The sequence below is a fragment of the Lampetra fluviatilis genome, chromosome 38 (genome assembly GCF_964198595.1).
Source record: "Lampetra fluviatilis chromosome 38, kcLamFluv1.1, whole genome shotgun sequence".
NCBI classification, from domain to species: domain Eukaryota; kingdom Metazoa; phylum Chordata; class Hyperoartia; order Petromyzontiformes; family Petromyzontidae; genus Lampetra; species Lampetra fluviatilis.
The window spans coordinates 5,665,630-5,691,773 of NC_136312.1; the positions used below are offsets into that span (position 1 = coordinate 5,665,630).

At 52.2% G+C, this 26,144-nt stretch overlaps 2 protein-coding genes across 2 annotated transcripts; one reads left to right on the forward strand and one right to left on the reverse strand.

Annotated features, from left to right (window-relative positions):
• Nucleotides 1-1,354: 1,354 nt before the first annotated feature.
• On the reverse strand, nucleotides 1,355-24,281 carry LOC144945719 (metalloproteinase inhibitor 3-like). Its single transcript, XM_078874288.1, has 6 exons — nucleotides 24,154-24,281; nucleotides 21,066-21,276; nucleotides 6,111-6,217; nucleotides 4,623-4,734; nucleotides 3,129-3,250; nucleotides 1,355-1,658 (listed from the first exon to the last, which is right to left on the reverse strand). Exons 2-6 carry the CDS (start codon nucleotides 21,241-21,243, stop codon nucleotides 1,458-1,460), a joined length of 720 nt encoding a protein of 239 aa, XP_078730414.1. The 5' UTR covers nucleotides 21,244-21,276; nucleotides 24,154-24,281; the 3' UTR covers nucleotides 1,355-1,457.
• On the forward strand, nucleotides 6,273-11,554 carry LOC144945663 (uncharacterized). Its single transcript, XM_078874230.1, has 4 exons — nucleotides 6,273-6,278; nucleotides 9,485-10,411; nucleotides 10,442-10,875; nucleotides 11,491-11,554. The coding sequence occupies exons 1-4, from the start codon at nucleotides 6,273-6,275 to the stop codon at nucleotides 11,552-11,554; spliced, it is 1,431 nt and encodes a 476-aa protein (XP_078730356.1).
• Nucleotides 24,282-26,144: the final 1,863 nt, after the last annotated feature.

Below are 26,144 nucleotides of genomic sequence, written 5' to 3' on the forward strand. Positions count from 1 at the left end.
TGTCTGTATTTACTTAAAGTTGTGCATTTTGATGTGACGTCACATTTCTCACCCCGAAATTTAATATCGATCTTGATTTGAAGCTTTCGTGACTGCAGGAATCCATACTCTTTGGTTCTTTCGGTAAAGTCGCGTAGGTAGAAAAATGTTCTTTCTACGTGACTTTAATTTTTTTTTACAGAAAGAACCAAAGAGTAACAATATCGGGTTGACTGTCGTGCAACCTCGGAGCCACTCGGCCACCCCTACAGGGTCACGTGGTCTAATTTAGCTCTCGAGTCACTGACCCAACAGCTGTTCCCACGAAAGGTCACATGGCTGCAAAGTTTGGTCGTACATGTTTTATATATATATATCGTTTATTGTTAAATTTAAATCACAGTTCCTATGATTACTGTTGTCACATTGTTTTTGTAGCGTTATTTGGGTGATTTCGAAAACACGTGGGTAACCTAAATTGTCTTATGGTTGTTATTGTTTGACTTGCATCACACTGGGATTTTTGCACGCAGCGTTTTTTTTTTTTTCTGGAAGATTTGCTGTAGAATCCATTCTACGTGACTTTACCGAAAGAACCAAGAAGATGAATCCCTGCAGTCACGAAAGCTTTAAATCGAAATTTGCTGGTTTATTCCAGGATGTTTCTGTTGCGCGTCGCCGCTCTAAGATGTTCTCCGTTCATATGTTGTTTGTTGCGGTTGCACCCGACTCGAGATCCGCATGGCTCACAGGGCTATACCAAATAAATGAAACTTGAAACTTCACCGCCTTACCGCGCGTGATTCGAAGGGATTTCATATGCGCACTCCCGTATGGAGATTTTCACACGTGCGTAAAGAAATGCCAGAATACATCACGTGTCCCAGGCCGATTGCTGGTGCCAGCGAATATCGTCTCCCCAGGATTCCTTCTCCTCTCTTGCTCCCCGCAATATGGAACTCCCTTCCCGCAGCCCCCCGTCTCCTGCCGACTCCCTTCCCCATGTGTAAGTCGAGGCTCAAGACCTCCCCCTTCTACCCTGGCAATCACTCTCTATCTCTCTCTCCCGGAGACTCTCTATCTAAACTGCATATGTTAACGTCTACACGATGTGAATGTCTCGCTGCCTCTACCGCGGCATCTTAATATGCGGCTGTAATTACACGCTATATGAATCCCAATTGTACCGTATATAATACCCTCTCGCACGTCTCCTCTCAGCGGAGCTCCGCGCTGGAGGCGTGGCCCCCCTCGCGGAGCTCCGCGCTGGGGGCGAGGCCCGCTCGCGGAGCTCCGCGCGACGTCAAACCGCCCGCCCGCGGAGCTCTGCGCTGGGGGCGAGGACCCCCACCCCCCCTCCTCACTGATCTCCACGCTAGAGTGAGGCCCGTTTGCGGATCTCCGCGCTAGGTCAAGCCCCCCCCCCCCCCTCGCGGAGCTGCGCGCTGGGGGTCGAGGCCCGCTCGCGGAGCTCCGCGCTAGGGCGAGGCCCCCTCGCAGAGCTCGGTGTTGGGCGGAGCGAGCCCCCCCTTGTACCAGCCGCAGGGACCGTCTCCACGGCGCACGCAGGCGTAGTGCTTGGCCTGGTGGCCCGCGTGGGTGCCGCGCGCCACGCGGTCCGTCCACACGCACTCGTCAGCGGAGCCCTCTCCACACGGCAGCGACCGGCACTCGCGGATCTGCCGCGGGGGGAGGGGGGTGGTTGAAGGAGGGGGGGGGAGGGGGGGTGGTTGAAGGAGGGGGGAGGGGGGGAGATTGAAGGAGGGGGGTACAAATTAATGGGGGTGGTGCTGGACTTAGAAGAAAATCCTAGAAATGAAGGTGGTGTGGTGGTACAGTCATTTTTTTTTCTTTACTAAAATAAATATTGTTAAATACATTTTTAACAAGAAAAATATTACAATGGTAATTTTACAAAACAAAATAAAAAAATTGCACAAAGCGGTTAATTTAAGAAACTTTGTTGACGGGTTTTACTTATTTGTTTGGGAACGATTCGAAATCGATTTGGCCGGCAACGGCGCGCGTGTCTTGTTGTGCACGACGATCACGCGCGTGAACAGGGGGGGGGGGGGGGGGGTTACGGTGGGGGGGTTACCCAGCGAACATCACGCTCGTCACGTGACCCAGGGCAGCAGGGCAGTGGTGCCACTTTGCGCCTCACACCATGAGGGACCCCGGTTCGAATCCCGATTCGTGACAGTTCGCATGTTCTTCACCTGGTCGACTTTGGATTTCCTCCGGCTTCTCACGATTTCCTCTCATAGCTTAAATCATTCCCACCCCACCTCCTCCCCCATACAATGTAAATGGTATTGGGTCAAAACATCCCAGTGCTTAAAACTCGCCTACAAATCACTCAACTGGGATTCAACTAAAACTATGTTTTCGTATTTTACGTGGGTAAGGCCGCACTGAGCTGCGAGGTAGCTCTTTTTCAAAAGCGACGTGGCCGTCACGAATGATAGCACAACGAAGTGGCTCATCGTCTTATATTCTTGGTTCTTTCGGTAAAGTCACGTAAAAAGAAAACAAAAAATGTAAACAAAATCTAAATGATAAAATGTAATTAAAATTCAAAATAAAAATAATAAAAATAAAATAAACATTTTAAAATAAACAAATATTTGGCTCATCATCATCATCACATGGACATTTATCGCAGCAGGCAAACACTCTGAACGCGTGGTGATGTTTCGATTCTAAATGTGGAGTGAAACACCGGATGACCCCTTAGAAGAATCCACGCGACCACCACGGGGAGAGAGAGACACGCAAACTCCAAATTTTCAGCGGGCGTCGTCAGAGTCGGGGTCAAACCCACGACCTCCTGCACACCAGGCGAGGTAGTTAACATCTCCGAGCTACCGAGTTGCTCCCTAATGGGAGAGCGAGTGGAAGAGTGATACCCATGATCTCCCGTATACCAGGCGAGGTAGTTAACATCTCGCCTCCGTGCTGCTGCTGTGATTATACACTACAGCAGCAGCAGCAGCAACAACGCTCACACGCCCCACACTCACCCCTCCTACCGCGAAAACTTGGCAGGACCCTCCTGAAAACAGAGCCTTGGCGGAATAACCAAACAACCGACGATGGGACGGGGGCGAAACCGAGCTGCGTAATGAATCCTCCGCCGAAGAGCTCACCTTGCAATCGCAGCCCATGCGGTAGCGATAGCTGAGGCTTTTCTTCTGCGACAGCGTGAGGCCTTCCCAGGGCTGCACGTAGTCGCACCCCGACACGGAGACCCGGCCGTCGCGGATTTTCCCTTCGGCGGGTTGGGGGGGGGGGGGGCGGTGGGGCGGGTGGGGCGTGGGAAGGAATAAAAAAAATTGAATTTCCAGGCCTGGAAAATAATCAGGCGAGTGGGTGAAAGCCGAAACGAATCGCGAGCACGTTCCGGAACTGGCGGCAATCGCAGCTCCGATGAGCGCGGTTGGCTACGTACGGTGTGAAAGAAGTTCAACGTGCATTCGTACGCACATTCCTATGGGGCTGCGATGTCGCCTTGTGCCTTGACCCAACGGGGGTGACTGGGCGGTGACCTTTGAAATTTGGCAAAAAAAAAAGGTCCGGACCGTGACTCTTTAGAAATAAAAACAATCACGAAAACGGAATTACCCGCGCGACCTTTGACCTCCACCTGCGAAGCGTACCCTGTGAACAATACTCGCCGCCGTATTGACCAGGGGGTGCCCACTGGGCACGAACCGCGACACCTCTGCATCGCTGCAACAGCGAGCGGCACGGATGATGCTACAGCCTGGGCTGGGTCACCACCCCACCCACCCCCCCCCCCATATCCTCGTTCGCCAGCGAGGCTACGGGTGGAACAGGCGTCCACCGTGTATAACAGGTCTCATCGGCTGCACGGTGGGCGGCAGATTGCAGTGGAGCACAATCCGTTGTTGCGCCCTACTTCTGCGTGCCCGCATCTACGCCCCGCACCTTCACCACTGTCCAGCGTGGGACAAGTATGGTCAAATAACCGCCCCAATCCAGCGGCGGATCGACCAAAACGTCGTGCATTCACCCATCGGAGTTTGGCGAAGCCATCGAACAAAGGCGGTGACGGTCGCCGCATTGCGCGGCGCTTTCGGACGCGCTTCTGCGGCCGTCTGGAACGCTCTTCCCTTCCGACATTAGGACGCCACTGGGAGCTCTGGCACTTTCGGATCATCGAGATTGACAAAGTTACTTCTGTAGAACTGCTTTGTGTGTTTCGTTCGTCGTATTTCCCCGCCGTACCTGCGATCAGCGCGGTTGGCCACGTATTTGCTGCGAAAAGAGTTCAACATCCGTGCGTCCGTGCGTTCATCTCTACACAACTCCGGCGTGGGGTTCGATCAGCTTCGCGGTGAAACTCGCCGCTCGTGACTCCTCAACGTCACTTGGCCCGGCGTGTAGAGAAAATCTAAGCGTTTCAGCCTCCCCCCCCCCCCGCGTTCGTCTCCCACGCACTCAACAAGGAAACGGAGTGGAGCGGCGACGCCGAAACGCGCCAGCCCCGTGCCGGTTCGGTCATCCGTCGCCGCGACCGTCCGCTCAACCCGACGTGACCGGAGGAGCGAACCTCTGGCTTACGCAGGACCCGAGTTGCCCACAATGTGTGGGGGGTGTGGGGTGGGGGGGAGGGTTACCTGTGATGACGTACTGTGTCTTGCTGAGGTCCAGCGAGGGTGCACAGAGGCCGTCCATAGTCGGTGTGTAGAGCTGCGTCACCTCGCCCAGGAGCTCCATCCCCTTGTAGATCTATTTTCGCACCACACCGGACGACGCAGCGCGTCCATCGACAGCGGTGCCGCGTGCATTTACGACCACTCCCCCCCTTACCCTTTTTTTAAAGGTAAGTAAACTAATTCTATATTTGAAGCTTTCGTGACTGCAAGGATTCATACTTTTAGTTTTTTCGGTAAAGTCACGTAGGTAAAAAATTAAATAAAAATTTATAAAATAATAAAAATCACGACGCTTCGGAGGCAACACAAGTCTCCGTCATCAGGTGGGACCGTCACAGCTAGATTTTCTGTATCAAGCGATGGGTATTACCTTGTTATCGCGGCATCTCTTGAGGAAGGCCAGCGTCTCGAGAAGCTGTGACTTCTTGTCTCGTTGTTTTCGAGATGCCGCGATAACAAGGTAATACCCATCGCTTTCACACAAGAACTTGCATCTTGGAATCCCTGCCTCACTTGATACAGCAAATCTAGCTGTGACGGTCCCACCTGATGACGGAAACTTGTGTTGCCTCCGAAACGTTGTGATTTTTATTATTTTATTGTATTAATTTCATTTTTTACCTACGTGACTTTACCGAAAAAACCAAGAGTATAAGTAAACTAACTTGGAGTGGAGGGTTAAAAGGGGTTTGAAATTCGAGCGGACACGGGATGAAACATGGGGGGGAACCCAGCTTTGAGGGGTGATAGAGGAAGAAGTCTACTCACTCGCTCGCTCATCCGTATGCCCGCTCACCCACCGGATCCGCTCACTCACCCACTCACCCACTCACCCACTCACTCACTCATTCCTTCACGCATTCATCCATCCACTCATACAAGCACGTGCACTCACTCGCCCGCCCATTCACGCACTCACTTACCAACTCCGTCATCCACCCACCCACCTACTCACCTATTCACGCACACACACCCAATCACTCACTCATTCACTCACTCACTCACTCACACACCCAATCATCAACTCATTGACTCACTCACTCACTCACACATCCACCCAATGACCAACTCATTCACTCACTCACTCACTCACTCACTCACACACCCACCCAATCACTCACTCATTCACTCACACACCTACTCAAGCACCAACTCATTCACTCACTCACTCACACACTTACCCAATTACTCACTCATTCACTCACTCACTCACACACCTACCCAATCATCAACTCATTCACTCATACACTCACACACCTACCCAATCATCAGTTCATTCACTCATTCACTCACTCACATACCTACCCAATCATCAACTCATTCACTCACTCACTCCCACACCTACTCAATCACCAACTCAGCAGGAGCGAGTGGGCGTGTCCATCCGTGGACTCTTTGGGGTGCACCTTGTCAAAGCCGTTGGTTGGGTGCACTCTGTACAAAACTCACCTTGATCTGCTTGACTCGGTGCAGAACCATCTGGAAGGGGTGTCCGTGGGACGTCAGGTTGAAGTGTCCCACCACGATCTTGCGACCCACGATCCTGGCCCTGAGCACTGAGGGCCATTGCAACACGACAGGGGAAGGCACTGCAGTTGTGAATGGGGCTCAATGGACGTGACGAAATACTCTTTGTTTCTTTCGGTAAAGTCATGTAGATGAAAAATACTAATTCAATCACGACGTTTCGGAGCCACTACAGTAATTTTGCTGTGGCTGTTCCACCTGATGACGGAAGCTTGTGTTGCCTCCGAAACTTCGCGATTTAATTTTTGTTATTATTTAGATTTTTCACCCACGTGACTTTACCGAAAGAACCAAAGAGTATGGATCCTTGCAGTCACGAAAACTTCAAATCTAAAATTGACGTGACAAAAAATGTAACCAGACTAAACTGATTATTTTTAAAATTCTATTTTTACCAGCTGTGGCCCCACTGAGCTACGAAATAGCTATTTTTTGTCAGAAGCGGCCTGGCCATCGCAAATGGTAGCCCAACGAAGCGGCTCATCATCGTCACGAGGAAATGTACAGCAGCAGCCAAATACTTTGAACCGCGTGACGTTGATTCTAAATGTGGAGGGGGAAAATGCGGAGGACCCCGGAGAAAAATCCATGCGACCACGGGGAGAGAGACACGCAAACTCCAAATATACAGCAGGCGTCGTCAGGGTTGGGATGGAACCCACGACCTTCTGTAAACCAGGCGAGGTAGTTAACATCTCCGGGGGGGTGGCATGTGCTCCCCCAATGATCATTGGGGTTTATTAGTAATACATCGGCATTTTGCGACCCCCACTGCCACTGTGACTTTACCGAAAAAGTCCATAATTGGCAATAAGTAACGGCAAAGTGGTTATAAGTGACTCAGAATTGTGCGCGTGTACAGTACACGACTTCCCTGAAGGTATAACTTCAGCGAGCGCGATGCCGATCACACGACGCGGTTCGAATTCGACCCTTGATCGATGGCTGCTCCATCGCCGCACACGCGTCGAATAAAAAGCAAGGGACAAGTCCTCACTTACTAACAGGTAATGACACGGGAGTCAGTTGTGAGTGTGAAGGAACTAGTGGCCACGGGACGTAGCGACAGGGGAATTAGTTGTGAGTGAGAAGGGACTGGTGGCCACGGGAGGTAATGACACGGGAGTCAGCTGTGAGTGCGAAGGGACTGGTGGCCATGGGAGGTAATGACAGGGGAGTCAGCTGTGAGTGTGAAGGGACTAGTGGCCACGGGAGGTAATGACACGGGAATCAGCTGTGAGTGCGAAGGGACTGGTGGCCACGGGAGGTAATGACAGGGGAGTCAGCTGTGAGTGTGAAGGGACTAGTGGCCACGGGAGGTAATGACAGGGGAGTCAGTTGTGAGTGCGAAGGGACTGGTGGCCACGGGAGGTAATGACAGGGGAGTCAGTTGTGAGTGCGAAGGGACTGGTGGCCACGGGAGGTAGTGACAGGGGAGTCAGTTGTGAGTGTGAAGGGACTGGTGGCCACGGGAGGTAATGACAGGGGAGTCAGTTGTGAGTGCGAAGGGACTGGTGGCCACGGGAGGTAATGACAGGGGAGTCAGTTGTGAGTGCGAAGGGACTGGTGGCCACGGGAGGTAATGACAGGGGAGTCAGTTGTGAGCGCGACGGGACTGGTGGCCACGGGAGGTAGTGACAGGGGAGTCAGCTGTGAGTTTGAAGGGACTGGTGGTCATGGGAGGTGATGACAGGAGAGTCAGTTGTGAGTGCGAAGGGACTGGTGGCCACGGGAGGTAGTGACAGGGGAGTCAGCTGTGAGTGTGAAGAGACTGGTGGCCACGGGAGGTAATGACAGGGGAATCAGTTGTGAGTGCGAAGGGACTGGTGGCCATGGAAGGAAATGATAGGGGAGTCAGCTGTGAGTGAGAAGTGACTGGTGGCCACGGGAGGTAATGACACGGGAGTCAGTTGTGAGTGTGAAGGAACTGGTGGCCACGGGAGGTAATGACAGGGGAGTCCGTTGTGAGTGCGAAGGGACTGGTGGCCACGCGAGGTAATGACAGGGGAGTCAGCTGTGAGTGTGAAGGGACTAGTGGCCACGGGAGGTAATGACAGGGGAGTCAGTTGTGAGTGCAAAGGGACTGGTGGCCACGGGAGGTAGTGACAGGGGAGTCAGTTGTGAGTACGAAGGGACTGGTGGCCACGGGAGGTAATGGCAGGGGAGTCAGCTGTGAGTGTGAAGGGACTGGTGGCCACGGGAGGTAATGACAGGGGAGTCAGTTGTGAGTACGAAGGGACTGGTTTCTACGGGAATGTTCCAGAAGGGAGCGTGGTTACGCGACGGAAGCGGACGGTGGAGTCTGCCGGTGGAGCAGGATTCATAATAATTATTTTTGGGTTAGATCGCGTAATTTATAAATGTGTCGTAACCCTTCACCACCTAACACGGCCAAACAGGCAATTCTGGCCATTCTGGCAAATCTCCCGATGAAGCTGGATCTAATTACCAGCGAAACGTCGTACTACTCAAATTGTAAATGATGTTGATTCACTCTTCAACACACCGGTGGGCTAAAGTAGCGAACTATTTGTCCTTTGTAAACGTGACACATTTTTTTACTGTTTGGCCGTGTTGGGTGGTGGAGGGTTACGACACATTTATAAATAACGCGATCTAACCCAAAAACCTTTATTGTGAATAATATTGGTCGCGAAAGCCTACGTGTTAAACTGTATTTTTATTATTTTATTATTTCCCTTCTACGTGACTTTGCTGTAAGAACCAAGAATAAGAATATGTTTAGTTGTATTTGTACATGTTGTTTTCCTTTCCTCTACTTTGCAATCCGATCGTGTTGTTGTCATTGTTTGTTGTTGTCGCGTTCTGACCACGTGTCCCTACCGGACATCACTGAAAAAAAGAGCTTTACAGCTTATCGGATTCCTCCAGTAATCAATCAACATTATAAAGTCCGATTCCATCGGCTGATGTATTGACACAGTCGCTGCGTGGAGCGGTGGCGCAGTGACTACTGGGGGCTGGTCACGACGGCAAATATTTGAACAAGTCCTGGGCGTCACCTAGGTCTGCTCAGCCTTACATGATGGGGTTGGGGGGGGGATCGTTGTATTTGTCTATCAGGGGGTGGCAGGAGGTAAACGCATGCACGCACTTGTGGGTGGGGGTCATTGTTGTTGTTGTTGGCCCCTGGGTTTAATAACTCCCGGCTAACATCAGTGGCGAGCGAAATCCGAAGCAGTGCTGAGCCACCTCCTCCCAACTGCCCCCCCCCCGCCCCGACCCCCCCGATTCACCATCCTGCACTGACCCCCCCCCCCCCCATCACGGTGAAGGAAGAGGAGGAGGAGAAGGAGGAGTGGAAGAAGGAAAAGGAGGAGGAGAAGGAGGAGGAGAAGAAGGAAAATAAGGAGGAAAAGAAGGAGGAAAAGAAGGAGAAAAAGAAGGAGGAAAAGAAGGAGGAGGAGAAGGAGGAGGAGAAGGAGGAAAAGAAGGAGGAAAGGAAGGAGGAAAAGAAGGAGAAAAAGAAGGAGGAAAAGAAGGAGGAGGAGAAGGAGGAGGAGAAGGAGGAAAATAAGGAGGAGGAGAAGGAGGAGGAGAAGGAGGAAAATAAGGAGGAAAAGAAGGAGGAAAAGAAGGAGAAAAAGAAGGAGGAAAAGAAGGAGGAGGAGAAGGAGGAGGAGAAGGAGGAAAAGAAGGAGGAAAAGAAGGAGGAAAAGAAGGAGAAAAAGAAGGAGGAAAAGAAGGAGGAGGAGAAGGAGGAGGAGAAGGAGGAAAAGAAGGAGGAAAAGAAGAAGAAAAAGAAGGAGGAAAAGAAGGAGGAAAAGAAGGAGAAAAAGGAGGAAAAGAAGGAGGAAAAGAAGGAGGAAAAGAAGGAGAAAAAGAAGGAGGAAAAGAAGGAGGAAAAGAAGGAGAAAAAGAAGGAGGAAAAGAAGGAGGAGGAGAAGGAGGAGGAGAAGGAGGAAAAGAAGGAGGAAAAGAAGGAGGAAAAGAAGGAGAAAAAGAAGGAGGAAAAGAAGGAGGAGGAGAAGGAGGAGGAGAAGGAGGAAAAGAAGGAGGAAAAGAAGGAGGAAAAGAAGGAGAAAAAGAAGGAGGAAAAGAAGGAGGAGGAGAAGGAGGAGGAGAAGGAGGAAAAGAAGGAGGAAAAGAAGGAGAAAAAGAAGGAGGAAAAGAAGGAGGAAAAGAAGGAGAAAAAGGAGGAAAAGAAGGAGGAAAAGAAGGAGGAAAAGAAGGAGAAAAAGAAGGAGGAAAAGAAGGAGGAAAAGAAGGAGAAAAAGAAGGAGTAAAAGAAGGAGGAGGAGAAGGAGGAGGAGAAGGAGGAAAAGAAGGAGGAAAAGAAGGAGAAAAAGAAGGAGGAAAAGAAGGAGGAGGAGAAGGAGGAGGAGAAGGAGGAAAAGAAGGAGGAAAAGAAGGAGGAAAAGAAGGAGAAAAAGAAGGAGGAAAAGAAGGAGGAGGAGAAGGAGGAGAAGGAGGAAAAGAAGGAGGAAAAGAAGGAGGAAAAGAAGGAGAAAAAGGAGGAAAAGAAGGAGGAAAAGAAGGAGGAAACAAAGGAGGAAATGAAGGAGGAAAAGAAGGAGGAAACGAAGGAGAAAAGAACGAGGAAAAGAAGGAGGAAAAGAAGGAGGAAAAGAAGGAGGAAAAGAAGGAGGAAAAGAAGAATGAGAAGAAGAAGAATGAGAAGAAGAAGCCGCTTCTCACGCCGCTCGCCGCGTTGGCGTCGGCGGAGGCGAGGGTTGTTTTTGTTGTTGTAATCGCCACTCCACAACGAGCCCCAGCAGCAGCAGCGGCAGCAGCAGCGGCCGCTCCGGCGGTTCGGATGAGAGCTTTTAATTGGCTCATTGATTCATTGGCCGATCGACTCGCCCTGTCAGCCTGGCCTGCGGGGCCCCCTCCAGCCGGCTCAGCGACGGGCACGAGATGTCTTTATTTTAATTCGGGGGGCAAGTGGTGGATAGGATGTGGGGGGTGTTGGGGGGTGGTGCCATCGTCGCTGCTCCCCACAGCTGCCCCCCCCCCTCACCCCGCCGCCTCCTCCCCTGGGGCTAGAGGGACCGATGACAGATGATGATGATGATGACGACGATTCGGCGCAGCGAGAATGGAAGGTGGCGGTGGCTATTAACATTCACCCCGCGTCGTCAGAGTCGCGTCCCGGCGGGCAACAGCGCGTGCTCGAGCGAGCGAGCGCGCTGCGGAGCGGTGGCGCAGCGGTTAGCGCACAGCGCGCTGCGGAGCGGTGGCGCAGCGGTTAGCGCACCGCGCGCTGCGGAGCGGTGGCGCAGCGGTTAGCGCACCGCGCGCTGCGGACGCGCCGACCCCCCCGAGGTCAATTCGCGCTCAGGGACGACCCGAATGACGGTGGCGAATATCGGCAGCCCCACACGGGGGTCCCGGGCCTCCGCTAGGTCGACTCGGCCTCAAAACTAGCAGCCGATGAGGCGTGGGGAGACAAAGGCGGCCGGGCGTAGTGCTGGCCACCCAATCCTTCGGGTGCTGTGTCGGCCTTCACAGGTGCTGCTCGCTAGCAGCACTTGCCCCAACAGTCTGTTGAGGCTACACGGGGGAATCTTTGTGCTTTGAGCGTGTGGAGCGGTGGTGCAGTGGTTAGCGCACTGCATTTACGAAGATAACAACCCGAAATTCAATTCACGCTCACGACCAACGAACAGTGGCGAATACCTAAAGCGGTCCCGAGCATCCCCTAGGTGAACTCAGCCTTAAAGATCGGCACCGGGCACGGCGTGTTAAAAACATCATCACTGGAGAGACAAAGGCGGCCGGGTGTGGTGCTGGCCACACCAGCCCCCTCGTGGGTGTGCAGTGCCGGCCTTTATAGGTGCTCGCTAGCAGCACTTGCCTCAATAGTTAGCTAAGGCTACAATTCCCGGCCACAGCTGAAGTCAGTGGTGATTATCTGAACCTCTAGGTCGACTCAGCCTTAAATAATCAGCCGGTTTTGCAAGTCGTTTCCTTCCCCAACCCCCTTTCGAATGGCTCAGGCATCAAACTCCGCGTCGCGAAACAGAGAAAAACCCCACCGCGTTTTCTCCATAGACGTCACTTTTGTTGTAATCGCCCTGGATGTGCCCCCCGTGAAGATGCTCCGCGTAGTTTGTAGTCATCATGGGACCTACCTTGCCAGTGTCAAAATATAAGAATAGGTTTTACCCTCTCTGGGCGTAATAAAACAGTTGTGTTAAGACGTTAAAGCATCAAACTGAAACCTTTTGCAAGGAATCGTGTCCGTATTAACCACAGATACTTGCGGTGAACATGCAGACACAAACGATGCTCTGGTAGATTTGAAGCTTTCGTGACTGCAAGTATTCATATTCTTAGGTTTTGTCGGTAAAGTCACGTAGGTAAAAAATTAAAATTAATACAGCTATCGTGCTGTGACGGTTCCACCTGAAGACGGAAGCTTGTGTTGCCTCCGAAACGTCGTGATTTATTATTTTTTTTATTTTACTTTTATTAATTTTAATTGTAATTTTTTACCTACGTGACTTTACCGAAAAAACCTAAGAAGATGCTCTGGTAGTATATGATGATGATGCATTGTCTTTTAAACTGATTGGTCCACACCAAAGACAGCTTTCTTTAGAGCCTAGTCTCACTAACAGCGTCAAACCAGAGGACGCCAAAAGACGAACAGCACAAAGACCATGCCACCGTCAGGATATTGAGAGCTCGGGGTGAGCAGCGACATCGAAAGGTTTCTGTTTGGTGTTTTAACATCTTAACGCAACTGTTTTAATATGGCCAGAAGGGCTAAGATCCCTTTCTTATATCGTTTGTAGCCCATCGGCAATGTCCTGCTTTTGGGAGAACATTCCAAAGTGAGTTTAAACCGAGCGATGTGCCCCCCTCCCTCCCTAATGAGAAGCTTCGCGTGGCTTGTAGCTCATCGGGATTGTCACACTCTTCGGAGAACATTCCAAAAGTGATTTAAAATCGAGTAATTTTTTTTTTAGGCCGGAGTCAACTTGCAACAACGATGAGTGGATAAAAAAAACGTATTCCCATGTGGTGTCGTGATTTACAGACAAACGAGGGATGATTGGCTGTGGTGGTGGTGGGGGGGTCAGACTGGCTTTGCAGCAACAGCCAAAAATAAGATAACACTTCCCGGGAGGAGGTCGTCATCCGCGGAGATGGAGCGACCCAATCTATAAAAACGTAAAACTATTTTATTTGTTATTCTTAGTACCAGGTAAGGCCCCACTGAGCTTCAAAAAATGTTAACACTTATATGAGACTATTGTTTATAATGTAAAAAGAACGGATAATACTACACTGTAAAGTGATAACAAATATATGTTTATAGCTTCAAAAAGTCAAAGAGTCTCCACTTGTCCGCCATCGTTTTCAACGCGTGGCCTGGAATCTTCTCCAGGTGGTCTCCAGAGCCCGGAAGCACATTTCTTGTGGTGTTGTTGCAAATTCTCAGCAGTGTTAACATATTTTTGAAGCACCCTGGATAGCGCTTTTTTCAGAAGCGACATGGCCACAATTCACAGCTCAACGAAGCGGCGGCTTATCATCATCACGTGGGAATTTACAGCAGCCCAAATAGTCTTTAAACGCGTGTTGATGTTAATTCTAAATGTGGAGGGACAAAACCGGGGCACCCGGAGAAAAATCCACGCGGCCACCACGGGGAAAGAAACACGCAAACTCCAAATATACAGCAGCAGGCGTCAGGGTCGGGAACGAACCCACGACCTCCTGGATACCAGGCGAGGTAGTTAACATCTCCTAGCCACTGTGATGATGATGATAAGAGAGAGAGACACGCAGACTCCAAATATACAGCAGCAGGCATCAGGGTCGGGATCGAACCCACGACCTCCTGTATACCAGGCGAGGTAGTCAACATCTCCTAGCCACCGTGATGATGATAAGAGAGAGAGACACGCAGACTCCAAATATACAGCAGCAGGCATCAGGGTCGGGATCGAACCCACGACCTCCTGTATACCAGGCGAGGTAGTCAACATCTCCTAGCCACTGTGATGATGATAAGAGAGAGAGAGACACGCAGACTCCAAATATACAGCAGCAGGCGTCAGGGTCGGGAACGAACCCACGACCTCCTGGATACCAGGCGAGGTAGTTAACATCTCCTAGCCACTGTGATGATGATAAGAGAGAGAGACACGCAGACTCCAAATATACAGCAGCAGGCATCAGGGTCGGGATCGAACCCACGACCTCCTGTATACCAGGCGAGGTAGTCAACATCTCCTAGCCACCGTGATGATGATAAGAGAGAGAGACACGCAGACTCCAAATATACAGCAGCAGGCATCAGGGTCGGGATCGAACCCACGACCTCCTGCATGTCAGGCGAGGTAGTTAACATCTCCTAGCCACCGTGATGATGACAAGAGAGAGAGAGAGACACGCAAACTTCAAATATACAGCAGCAGGCGTCAGGGTCGGGATCGAACCCACGACCTCCTGCATGTCAGGCGAGGTAGTTAACATCTCCTAGTCACCGTGATGATGACAAGAGAGAGAGAGACACTAAAACTCCAAATATACAGCAGCAGGCGTCAGGGTCGGGATCGAACCCACGACCTCCTGCATGTCAGGCGAGGTAGTTAACATCTCCTAGCCACCGTGATGATGATAAGAGAGAGAGACACGCAGCGGCGAGATGTATTGTTGCATCGCAAGTGCTTGAGCGATGGCGACGGTTCGTGGGCGGAGGCCTTTATCCAGCAGTGGATAGTTCGAGGCTCGTGATGATGACCATGATGATGATGATGTTGTTGTTTATATGACTGGACCTGCACCTGGTTATGGATGACGGTGGTGGTGATGATGGCTGATGCTGGTGTTGGCAAAAGATCCAGCCTTGGCACATGGGATTAGACGAATCGCTACGCTGATCGCTTCATTCGAGGCGATTGTGTCCCCGAGTGTGACAAAACAGGACCCGCCGTTAATCACATTTTCTTAGGTTAGATATATGCAGTGGCACGTAGATCTTAACAAATTTACAGACTTTGAAAAAATAAGAATAGTTTTACATTTTTTTTGGGTCTTTCGGTAAAGTCACGTAGATAGGTTCAAAGAAAATAACAAAATAACAAAAAACTACGACGTTTCGATCGCAACACAAGCGGTCGTCATCAGGAAAAGGGGGGGGGGGGGTTAGCTTCTAAAGGCAAACTGTTTATAAAGGTTTAAAATGGCCGTAGCCCAAGTGTCAGCAGCATGGGCGGGCAGCCGATGTTAATGTGAGTGGTGGGCGGGGCAGCCGATGTTAATGTGAGTGGTGGGCGGGGCAGCTGATGTTAATGTGAGTGGTGGGCGGGGCAGCTGATGTTAATGTGAGTGGTGGGCGGGGCAGCCGATGTTAATGTGAGTGGTGGGCGGGGCAGCTGATGTTAATGTGAGTGGTGGGCGGGGCAGCTAATGTTAATGTGAGTGGTGGGCGGGGCAGCCGATGTTAATGTGAGTGGTGGGCGGGGCAGCCGATGTTAATGTGAGTGGTGGGCGGGGCAGCCGATGTTAATGTGAGTGGTGGGCGGGGCAGCTAATGTTAATGTGAGTGGTGGGCGGGGCAGCTAATGTTAATGTGAGTGGTGGGCGGGGCAGCTAATGTTAATGTGAGTGGTGGGCGGGGCAGCTGATGTTAATGTGAGTGGTGGGCGGGGCAGCTGATGTTAATGTGAGTGGTGGGCGGGGCAGCTGATGTTAATGTGAGTGGTGGGCGGGGCAGCCGATGTTAATGTGAGTGGTGGGCGGGGCAGCTGATGTTAATGTGAGTGGTGGGCGGGGCAGCTGATGTTAATGTGAGTGGTGGGCGGGGCAGCCGATGTTAATGTGAGTGGTGGGCGGGGCAGCCGATGTTAATGTGAGTGGTGGGCGGGGCAGCCGATGTTAATGTGAGTGGTGGGCGGGGCAGCTAATGTTAATGTGAGTGGTGGGCGGGGCAGCCGATGTTAATGTGAGTGGTGGGCGGGCAGCCGATGTTAATGTGAGTGGTGGGCGGGGCAGCCGATGTTAATGTGAGTGGTGGGCGGGGCAGCCGATGTTAATGTGAGTGGTGGGCGGGGCAGCCGATGTTAATGTGAGTCGTGGGCGGGGCAGCCGATGTTAATGTGAGTGGTGGGCGGGCAGCCGATGTTAATGTGAGTGGTGGGCGGGGCAGCCGATGTTAATGTGAGTGGTGGGCGGGGCAGCCGATGTTAATGTGAGTGGTGGGCGGGGCAGCCGATGTTAATGTGAGTGGTGGGCGGGGCAGCCGATGTTAATGTGAGTGGTGGGCGGGGCAGCTAATGTTAATGTGAGTGGTGGGCGGGGCAGCCGATGTTAATGTGAGTGGTGGGCGGGGCAGCTAATGTTAATGTGAGTGGTGGGCGGGGCAGCTAATGTTAATGTGAGTGGTGGGCGGGGCAGCTAATGTTAATGTGAGTGGTGGGCGGGGCAGCTGATGTTAATGTGAGTGGTGGGCGGGGCAGCTGATGTTAATGTGAGTGGTGGGCGGGGCAGCTGATGTTAATGTGAGTGGTGGGCGGGGCAGCCGATGTTAATGTGAGTGGTGGGCGGGGCAGCTGATGTTAATGTGAGTGGTGGGCGGGGCAGCTGATGTTAATGTGAGTGGTGGGCGGGGCAGCCGATGTTAATGTGAGTGGTGGGCGGGGCAGCCGATGTTAATGTGAGTGGTGGGCGGGGCAGCCGATGTTAATGTGAGTGGTGGGCGGGGCAGCTAATGTTAATGTGAGTGGTGGGCGGGGCAGCCGATGTTAATGTGAGTGGTGGGCGGGGCAGCCGATGTTAATGTGAGTGGTGGGCGGGGCAGCTAATGTTAATGTGAGTGGTGGGCGGGGCAGCCGATGTTAATGTGAGTGGTGGGCGGGGCAGCTAATGTTAATGTGAGTGGTGGGCGGGGCAGCTAATGTTAATGTGAGTGGTGGGCGGGGCAGCTAATGTTAATGTGAGTGGTGGGCGGGGCAGCTAATGTTAATGTGAGTGGTGGGCGGGGCAGCTAATGTTAATGTGAGTGGTGGGCGGGGCAGCTAATGTTAATGTGAGTGGTGGGCGGGGCAGCTAATGTTAATGTGAGTGGTGGGCGGGGCAGCTAATGTTAATGTAAGTGGTGGGCGGGGCAGCCGATGTTAATGTGAGTCGTGGGCGGGGCAGCTAATGTTAATGTGAGTGGTGGGCGGGGCAGCCGATGTTAATGTGAGTGGTGGGCGGGGCAGCTGATGTTAATGTGAGTGGTGGGCGGGACAGCTAATGTTAATGTGAGTGGTGGGCGGGGCAGCCGATGTTAATGTGAGTGGTGGGCGGGGCAGCTAATGTTAATGTGAGTGGTGGGCGGGGCAGCCGATGTTAATGTGAGTGGTGGGCGGGGCAGCTAATGTTAATGTGAGTGGTGGGCGGGGCAGCCGATGTTAATGTGAGTGGTGGGCGGGGCAGCTAATGTTAATGTGAGTGGTGGGCGGGGCAGCCGATGTTAATGTGAGTGGTGGGCGGGGCAGCCGATGTTAATGTGAGTGGTGGGCGGGGCAGCTAATGTTAATGTGAGTGGTGGGCGGGACAGCTAATGTTAATGTGAGTGGTGGGCGGGGCAGCCGATGTTAATGTGAGTGGTGGGCGGGGCAGCCGATGTTAATGTGAGTGGTGGGCGGGGCAGCTAATGTTAATGTGAGTGGTGGGCGGGGCAGCCGATGTTAATGTGAGTGGTGGGCGGGGCAGCTAATGTTAATGTGAGTGGTGGGCGTGGCAGCTAATGTTAATGTGAGTGGTGGGCGGGGCAGCTAATGTTAATGTGAGTGGTGGGCGGGGCAGCTAATGTTAATGTGAGTGGTGGGCGGGGCAGCTAATGTTAATGTGAGTGGTGGGCGGGGCAGCTAATGTTAATGTGAGTGGTGGGCGGGGCAGCTAATGTTAATGTGAGTGGTGGGCGGGGCAGCTAATGTTAATGTAAGTGGTGGGCGGGGCAGCCGATGTTAATGTGAGTCGTGGGCGGGGCAGCTAATGTTAATGTGAGTGGTGGGCGGGGCAGCCGATGTTAATGTGAGTGGTGGGCGGGGCAGCTGATGTTAATGTGAGTGGTGGGCGGGACAGCTAATGTTAATGTGAGTGGTGGGCGGGGCAGCCGATGTTAATGTGAGTGGTGGGCGGGGCAGCCGATGTTAATGTGAGTGGTGGGCGGGGCAGCTAATGTTAATGTGAGTGGTGGGCGGGGCAGCCGATGTTAATGTGAGTGGTGGGCGGGGCAGCTAATGTTAATGTGAGTGGTGGGCGGGGCAGCCGATGTTAATGTGAGTGGTGGGCGGGGCAGCCGATGTTAATGTGAGTGGTGGGCGGGGCAGCTAATGTTAATGTGAGTGGTGGGCGGGACAGCTAATGTTAATGTGAGTGGTGGGCGGGGCAGCCGATGTTAATGTGAGTGGTGGGCGGGGCAGCCGATGTTAATGTGAGTGGTGGGCGGGGCAGCTAATGTTAATGTGAGTGGTGGGCGGGGCAGCCGATGTTAATGTGAGTGGTGGGCGGGGCAGCTAATGTTAATGTGAGTGGTGGGCGGGGCAGCTAATGTTAATGTGAGTGGTGGGCGGGGCAGCTAATGTTAATGTGAGTGGTGGGCGGGGCAGCTAATGTTAATGTGAGTGGTGGGCGGGGCAGCTAATGTTAATGTGAGTGGTGGGCGGGGCAGCTGATGTTAATGTGAGTGGTGGGCGGGGCAGCTAATGTTAATGTGAGTGGTGGGCGGGGCAGCTAATGTTAATGTGAGTGGTGGGCGGGGCAGCTGATGTTAATGTGAGTGGTGGGCGGGGCAGCCGATGTTAATGTGAGTGGTGGGCGGGGCAGCCAATGTTAATGTGAGTGGTGAGCGGGGCAGCTAATGTTAATGTGAGTGGTGGGCGGGGCAGCTAATGTTAATGTGAGTGGTGGGCGGGGCAGCCGATGTTAATGTGAGTGGTGGGCGGGGCAGCTAATGTTAATGTGAGTGGTGGGCGGGGCAGCTAATGTTAATGTGAGTGGTGAGCGGGGCAGCTAATGTTAATGTGAGTGGTGGGCGGGGCAGCTAATGTTAATGTGAGTGGTGGGCGGGGCAGCCGATGTTAATGTGAGTGGTGGGCGGGGCAGCTAATGTTAATGTGAGTGGTGGGCGGGGCAGCTAATGTTAATGTGAGTGGTGGGCGGGGCAGCTAATGTTAATGTAAGTGGTGGGCGGGGCAGCCGATGTTAATGTGAGTGGTGGGCGGGGCAGCCGATGTTAATGTGAGTGGTGGGCGGGGCAGCTAATGTTAATGTAAGTGGTGGGCGGGGCAGCCGATGTTAATGTGAGTGGTGGGCGGGGCAGCTAATGTTAATGTGAGTGGTGGGCGGGGCAGCTAATGTTAATGTGAGTGGTGGGCGGGGCAGCCGATGTTAATGTGAGTGGTGGGCGGGGCAGCTAATGTTAATGTGAGTGGTGGGCGGGGCAGCTAATGTTAATGTGAGTGGTGGGCGGGGCAGCTAATGTTAATGTGAGTGGTGGGCGGGGCAGCTAATGTTAATGTGAGTGGTGGGCGGGGCAGCCGATGTTAATGTGAGTGGTGGGCGGGGCAGCCAATGTTAATGTGAGTGGTGGGCGGGGCAGCTAATGTTAATGTGAGTGGTGGGCGGGGCAGCTAATGTTAATGTGAGTGGTGGGCGGGGCAGCCGATGTTAATGTGAGTGGTGGGCGGGGCAGCTAATGTTAATGTGAGTGGTGGGCGGGGCAGCTAATGTTAATGTGAGTGGTGGGCGGGGCAGCTAATGTTAATGTGAGTGGTGGGCGGGGCAGCTAATGTTAATGTGAGTGGTGGGCGGGGCAGCTAATGTTAATGTGAGTGGTGGGCGGGGCAGCCGATGTTAATGTGAGTGGTGGGCGGGGCAGCTAATGTTAATGTGAGTGGTGGGCGGGGCAGCTAATGTTAATGTGAGTGGTGGGCGGGGCAGCTAATGTTAATGTGAGTGGTGGGCGGGGCAGCCGATGTTAATGTGAGTGGTGGGCGGGGCAGCTAATGTTAATGTGAGTGGTGGGCGGCGACCGCGACGGTGGTGGGTTTTCCACCAATCAGAGGGCTGCCAGGTAAAAAATGTGCATGTCAATGTAAGATCGCCGAGCGCCAAGGTGGCTCTGACACTGGTGGTGAGACTAGGCCTCAAAGAAGCCTGCTGTCTCTGGTGTAGGCCAATCAGCTTCAAAGACAATGTATCACAGATGTTGTCAGAGCATGTTTCGTTTGAATGTTCACCACAAGTACTACGTGTGTGGTTAATGCAGTGACTCTATTCCTTGCAAAAGGTTTCTATCTGGTTCTAGATTTGAAGCTTTCGTGACTGCAAGGATTCATATTCTTAGGTTTTTTCGGTAAAGTCACGTAGGTAAAAAATGTAAATAAAAATTAATAAAAGTAAAATAAAAATAAAATAAAAATCACGACGTTTGGCTGACTGAGATGACCGGTAGATGCACCACCAGCTGTACCCCCTACAGTGCCAACATGCTGCACATTCGCCGCCCCTGCACCTAGGCCTCGGCAAGGTAAGGTAAAAGTGTAAAAACAACGAGCCTACCTTTACCCTACCTTTTACCTTACCACAATACAATCACTCTACCCTACCTTTTACCCTTTAGCAGGTAAGGTAAAAGGTAAAAAGCAACGAGCCTACCTTTTACCCTACCTTTTACCTTACCACAATACAATCACTCTACCCTACCTTTTACCCTTTAGCAATGTAAGGTAAAAGGTAAAAAGCAACGAGCCTACCTTTTACCCTACCCTTTACCCTTACCCCTTGGCATGTCGACACCTTTAACCTTTTACCCGGTAAAAAGGGTACAATTACCTTACCTTGCCAAGGCCTACCTGCACCACCACCACCACCACCAACAACAACAACAACGCTCGCTCGCTGGCTCACCCACATCTGCCGAGCAGAACGCCTGCTGGGGGTGCATGCTGGAGGCACAGGAGCAGCCGTCCACCACCCCGGGCCGACCCGTGGGCCCCACCGCCAGCACCACGGACAGCGCCAGGGCCAACACTCGGCACCGCAACAACGCGGCCCGAGGCCACGCGGGGTCAGAGGTCGTAGGCATCTCGTGGGGTGGGGTGGTCAGGTCGAATGGGAGCTGGAGAGAGGTGAGATGAGACAGAGGAGGTACGGGGTGAGTTCAACGCGGAGCAGTCGTGAGGCTTTCGAGACCGATTTTATCCACAGTCGAGGTTTTTTTTGGGTTTGATCGCGCAAATGTGAATGTTGTCGTTAGATCCGCCACCGTTCGGCACGTTCAACTAGTGAGGTTTGTCACGTGAACAAAACGTGGCAATTCGTTACTAGTTCAGCACGCCGGTTGTATGTCTGAGAGTAAAAACCCACGACATTAACAATTCGTTACTAGTTGAGCATGACGGTTGTGTGTTGGAAAGTAAAACCCCACGACATTAACAATTCGTTACTAGTTGAGCATGACGGTTGTGTGTTGGAAAGTAAAAACCCACGACATTTGCAATTCGTTACTAGTTGAGCATGACGGTTGTGTGTTGGAAAGTAAAAACCCACGACATTTGCAATTCGTTACTAGTTGAGCATGACGGTTGTGTGTTGGAAAGTAAAAACCCACGACATTTGCAATTCGTTACTAGTTGAGCATGACGGTTGTGTGTTGGAAAGTAAAAACCCACGACATTTACAATTCGTTACTAGTTGAGCATGCCGGTTGTGTGTTGGAAAGTAAAAACCCACGACATTTGCAATTCGTTACTAGTTGAGCATGACGGTTGTGTGGTGGAAAGTAAAACCCCACGACATTTACAATTGGTTACTAGTTGAGCACGCCGGTTGTGTGTCGAAGATTAAAACCCCACGACGTTTACAATTCGTTACCAGCATCATCAGGCGATAGCCAGAATTGTGGTCTTAAATCGAGGTGGGGGTAAATGTGACGTCGTCACTGGTGAGCCAATCAGGCGCGAAGACCACGGGGGGGGGGGGGTGGGGGGAGGAGTGGTTAACGTAGTCACGGAGTAGTAGACGGAGTGAATCAGTCACGTAACGAGCATGGGGGGCATGGGGGTGCCTTGCCCCCCCCCCTCCCACCGTGGCCAAAGCTACGAGTTGGGGCTCCCCTGTAAACAACCAACATGGGATTTGTTTTCAACAACGGTGTAATTTTTTTTTATTAAACGAGGTTAATTTTTTTCTTATTTTTTAAGATGAGAATGCTTTCGTTTACGGTTCCACGTTTGAATTTCATTGGGGCAGTAACTTTTGACTTCAGCAAAATCGCGCAAATCAAATATTGGACCCCCACTCGACCCGATTGCCACACCTACCTGAGCTGATAATGTAGTTACCAGGCCACTCGTGGGGTGAATTGTAGAATAATTTTTTTAAAAAAGCGTGGGCCGATGCATGCGTCTCCTTCATGAATGAAGAACTCAAGGCACGAGCCACAGTGTTACGACTGTGGCCCATGCGATCCTTTAATAAACCTTCAGAGACACCGAGAGAAACATGGATACTCATAGAGATGCACAGAGACTCGTACGACAGACCGCCGAGTAAACCCGCTGTGGCCTGCGTTCCTTCAGGAGGAACAGCGACACGACACGAACTCTCTCTCTCTCTTGCTGAAGCCCTCTTCGTCGTGGCCAGCAGCAACAACAGCAGCAGCCCTTAACACTGGCAATCTAGATCCTGGACATATTGGCCACCGTGAGAATAAACGCCCGAATGTAGGAGGCGGTGATTCAATACTTCCCGACAGAGAACAAGATACAGACACGTTGATGAAAGTGCAAATGTCCAAAACTTGGGAGACATCGTCCGGAGCAAGGATAACATTTTTTGACATACACATATACACCCACAGAAACAGACGGATACGCAAGGTGATATACAAAACATCACATTGAGATACGTATTCAGATACACGTTCATATGCTGACGCACACAGATCCGCTGTATCGCCTAAATTTAACAGACTGTTGGGGCAAGTGCTGTTATAGAGTGGAACCAATGACGGCCAGAACGGCACGGGGGGGGGGGTCGGTAGCCAGCACCACGCCCGGTCCCCTTTGTATCCCCAGTGGCGATGTTTACACACCGCACCGGGTACTCGTTTGAGGCTAAGTCGACTTAGGGGACGCGTAGGACCGGTTCAGATAATCGTCACTGGTGGTGTTGGTGGCCGTGAGCTGGAATCGAACTCGGGTCAGCTGGGTTCGTAGCGCAGCGTAGCGCTAACCGCTGCACCACCGCTCCCCACATGAATACAGACACACACACTCTCTCGAACACAGGCACACGGATGCTAGGACACGCACACACAGACACGGACGTTTTGACACACGCGCAAACATACACACAACAACACGCACACACACACACACACGTGATGACACACACAAGCAATTACAAAGACCCCCGCGTGTAGCCTGTACAGACTGTTGGGGCAAGTGCTGTTAGCGAGCACCTGTGAAGGCCGGCACGGCACTCGAGGGGGTGGGTGGCCAGCACCACGCCCGGCCGCCTTTGTCTCCCCAGTGGCGATTTTTTTCCACATCGCACCAGGTACTCATTTGAGGTTGAGTCGACTTAGGGGAGGCCCAGGACCAGTTCAGATAATTAATCGTCACTGGTGTATGCCGCTACACTACAGCACCCCACACTATTACAGACACACACGCTCGCACAGAGGCACGCAAATACTATGACATGCACACACATACAGGGCTGCTTTGAACACACACACACATACACACAATAACAAAGACAAAGATCCCCCTTATAGCCTTTACAGACTGCTAGGGCTAAGTGCTGCTAGCGAGTAGCCCCGATAAAGGCCGGCACTGCACCCATGATGGTGACCAGGACCACGCCCGGCCGCCTTTGTCTCCCTAGTGGCGACACGCACACAGACACACACAGACGTTGTGACACACACACACAATGACACAGATACACAAATGTACACACACACACGCACACACACGCCCGCACGTACCAGCCCACGCGAGTCACAAATTGTCGCTCTGGTGCTGAGATGTCGTGCCAGTCGCGACGCTGAGATGGTTTTGCTCGGGGCTTCTCAGCCGTCTCGCCTGTGTTTATATCCCAGGATCACACCTCCTCCTTCTCTTCTCCCTCCCTCACCTCCCTCCTCCTCCTCCCCCATAGCCACGCTCGAACCCTCCAGCGTGCAGCCAATGGCGTGGCCCTGCAGCCAGGCGGCGAACGGAGAGAGGGTTGTGCGTGTGGTGTGTGTGTGGTGTGTGTGTGTGGTGTGTATGTGGTGTGTGTGGGGGTGTGTGTGTTGTGTGTGGTGTATGGTGTGTGTGTGTGTGGTGTATGTGGTGTGTGTGTGGTGTGTGTGTGATGTGTGTGTGTGTGGTGTATGTGTGGTGTGTGTGTGGTGTGTATGTGTGGGGTGTATGGTGTATGTGGTGTGTGTGGTGTGTGTGTGGTGTGTATGTGTGGTGTGTGTGTGTGGTGTGTATGTGTGGTGTGTGTGGTGTGTGGTGTGTGTGGTGTGTGTGGTGTATGTAGTGTGTGGTGTGTGTGTGGTGTATGTGTGGTGTGTGTGTGGGGTGTGTGTGTGCTGTGTGTGGTGTGTGTGTGGTGTGTGTGTGTATATGTGGTGTGTGTATGGTGTGTGGTGTGTGTGTGTGGTGTGTGTGTATGTGTGTGGTGTATGTAGTGTGTGGTGTGTGTGTGGTGTATGTGTGGTGTGTGTGTGGTGTATGTGTGGTGTGTGTGTGGTGTGTGTGTTGTGTGTGGTGTATGTAGTGTGTGGTGTGTGTGTGGTGTATGTGTGGTGTGTGTGTGGTGTGTGTGCTGTGTGTGGTGTGTGTGTGGTGTGTGTGTGTATATGTGGTGTGTGTATGGTGTGTGGTGTGGTGTGTGTGTGTGGTGTGTGTGTGGTGTGTGTAGTTGTTAGGAGGCGTTAGTGCAGTGGTTATTAGCGCTACGTTGCGCTACGAACCCGGCCACCAAAGTTCGATTCCCGCTCCCTGCCACCAGCACCGGTGACGATTATTTGTAACGGTTCTGGACCTCCGCTAGGTCGACTCAGCCTCAAATGAGTACCTGGTGCGATGTGGAAAAAAATCGCCACCAGGGGAGACAAAGGCGGTCGGGGGTGGGGTGCTGACTACCCCCACCTCGTGTGCCGTGCCGGCCGTCACAGCGCTACCCGCTCTCAGCACTTGCCTCAACAGTCGGTGAAGGCTACACGGGGGACCTTTGACTGGACTGAGACAATTAACTCACTACCCTTGAGAACTTCGGTTTCTATCACAACTCAGTCCGTGTGAGTCTATGGGTCTCTGTGTGAGTCTATGGGTCTCTGTGTGAGTCTATGGGTCTCTGTGTGAGTCAATGGGTCTCTGTGTGAGTTTATGGGTCTCTGTGTGAGTCTATGGATCTCTGTGTGAGTCTACGGGTCTCTGTGTGAGTCTACGGGTCTCTGTGTGAGTCTATGGATCTCTGTGTGAGTCTACGGGTCTCTGTGTGAGTCTATGGGTCTCTATGTGAGTCTATGGGTCTCTGTGTGAGTCTATGGGTCTCTGTGTGAGTCTATGGGTCTCTATGTGAGTCTATGGGTCTCTGTGTGAGTCTATGGGTCTCTGTGTGAGTCTATGGGTCTCTGTGTGAGTCTATGGGTCTCTATGTGAGTCTACGGGTCTCTGTGTGAGTCTACGGGTCTCTATGTGAGTCTACGGGTCTCTGTGTGAGTCTATGGGTCTCTGTGTGAGTCTATGGGTCTCTGTGTGAGTCTATGGGTCTCTGTGTTAGTCTATGGGTCTCTGTGTGAGTCTATGGGTCTCTGTGTGAGTCTATGGGTCTCTATGTGAGTCTACGGGTCTCTGTGTGAGTCTATGGGTCTCTGTGTGAGTCTATGAGTCTCTGTGTGAGTCTACGGGTCTCTATGTGAGTCTACGGGTCTCTGTGTGAGTCTATGAGTCTCTGTGTGAGTCTATGAGTCTCTGTGTGAGT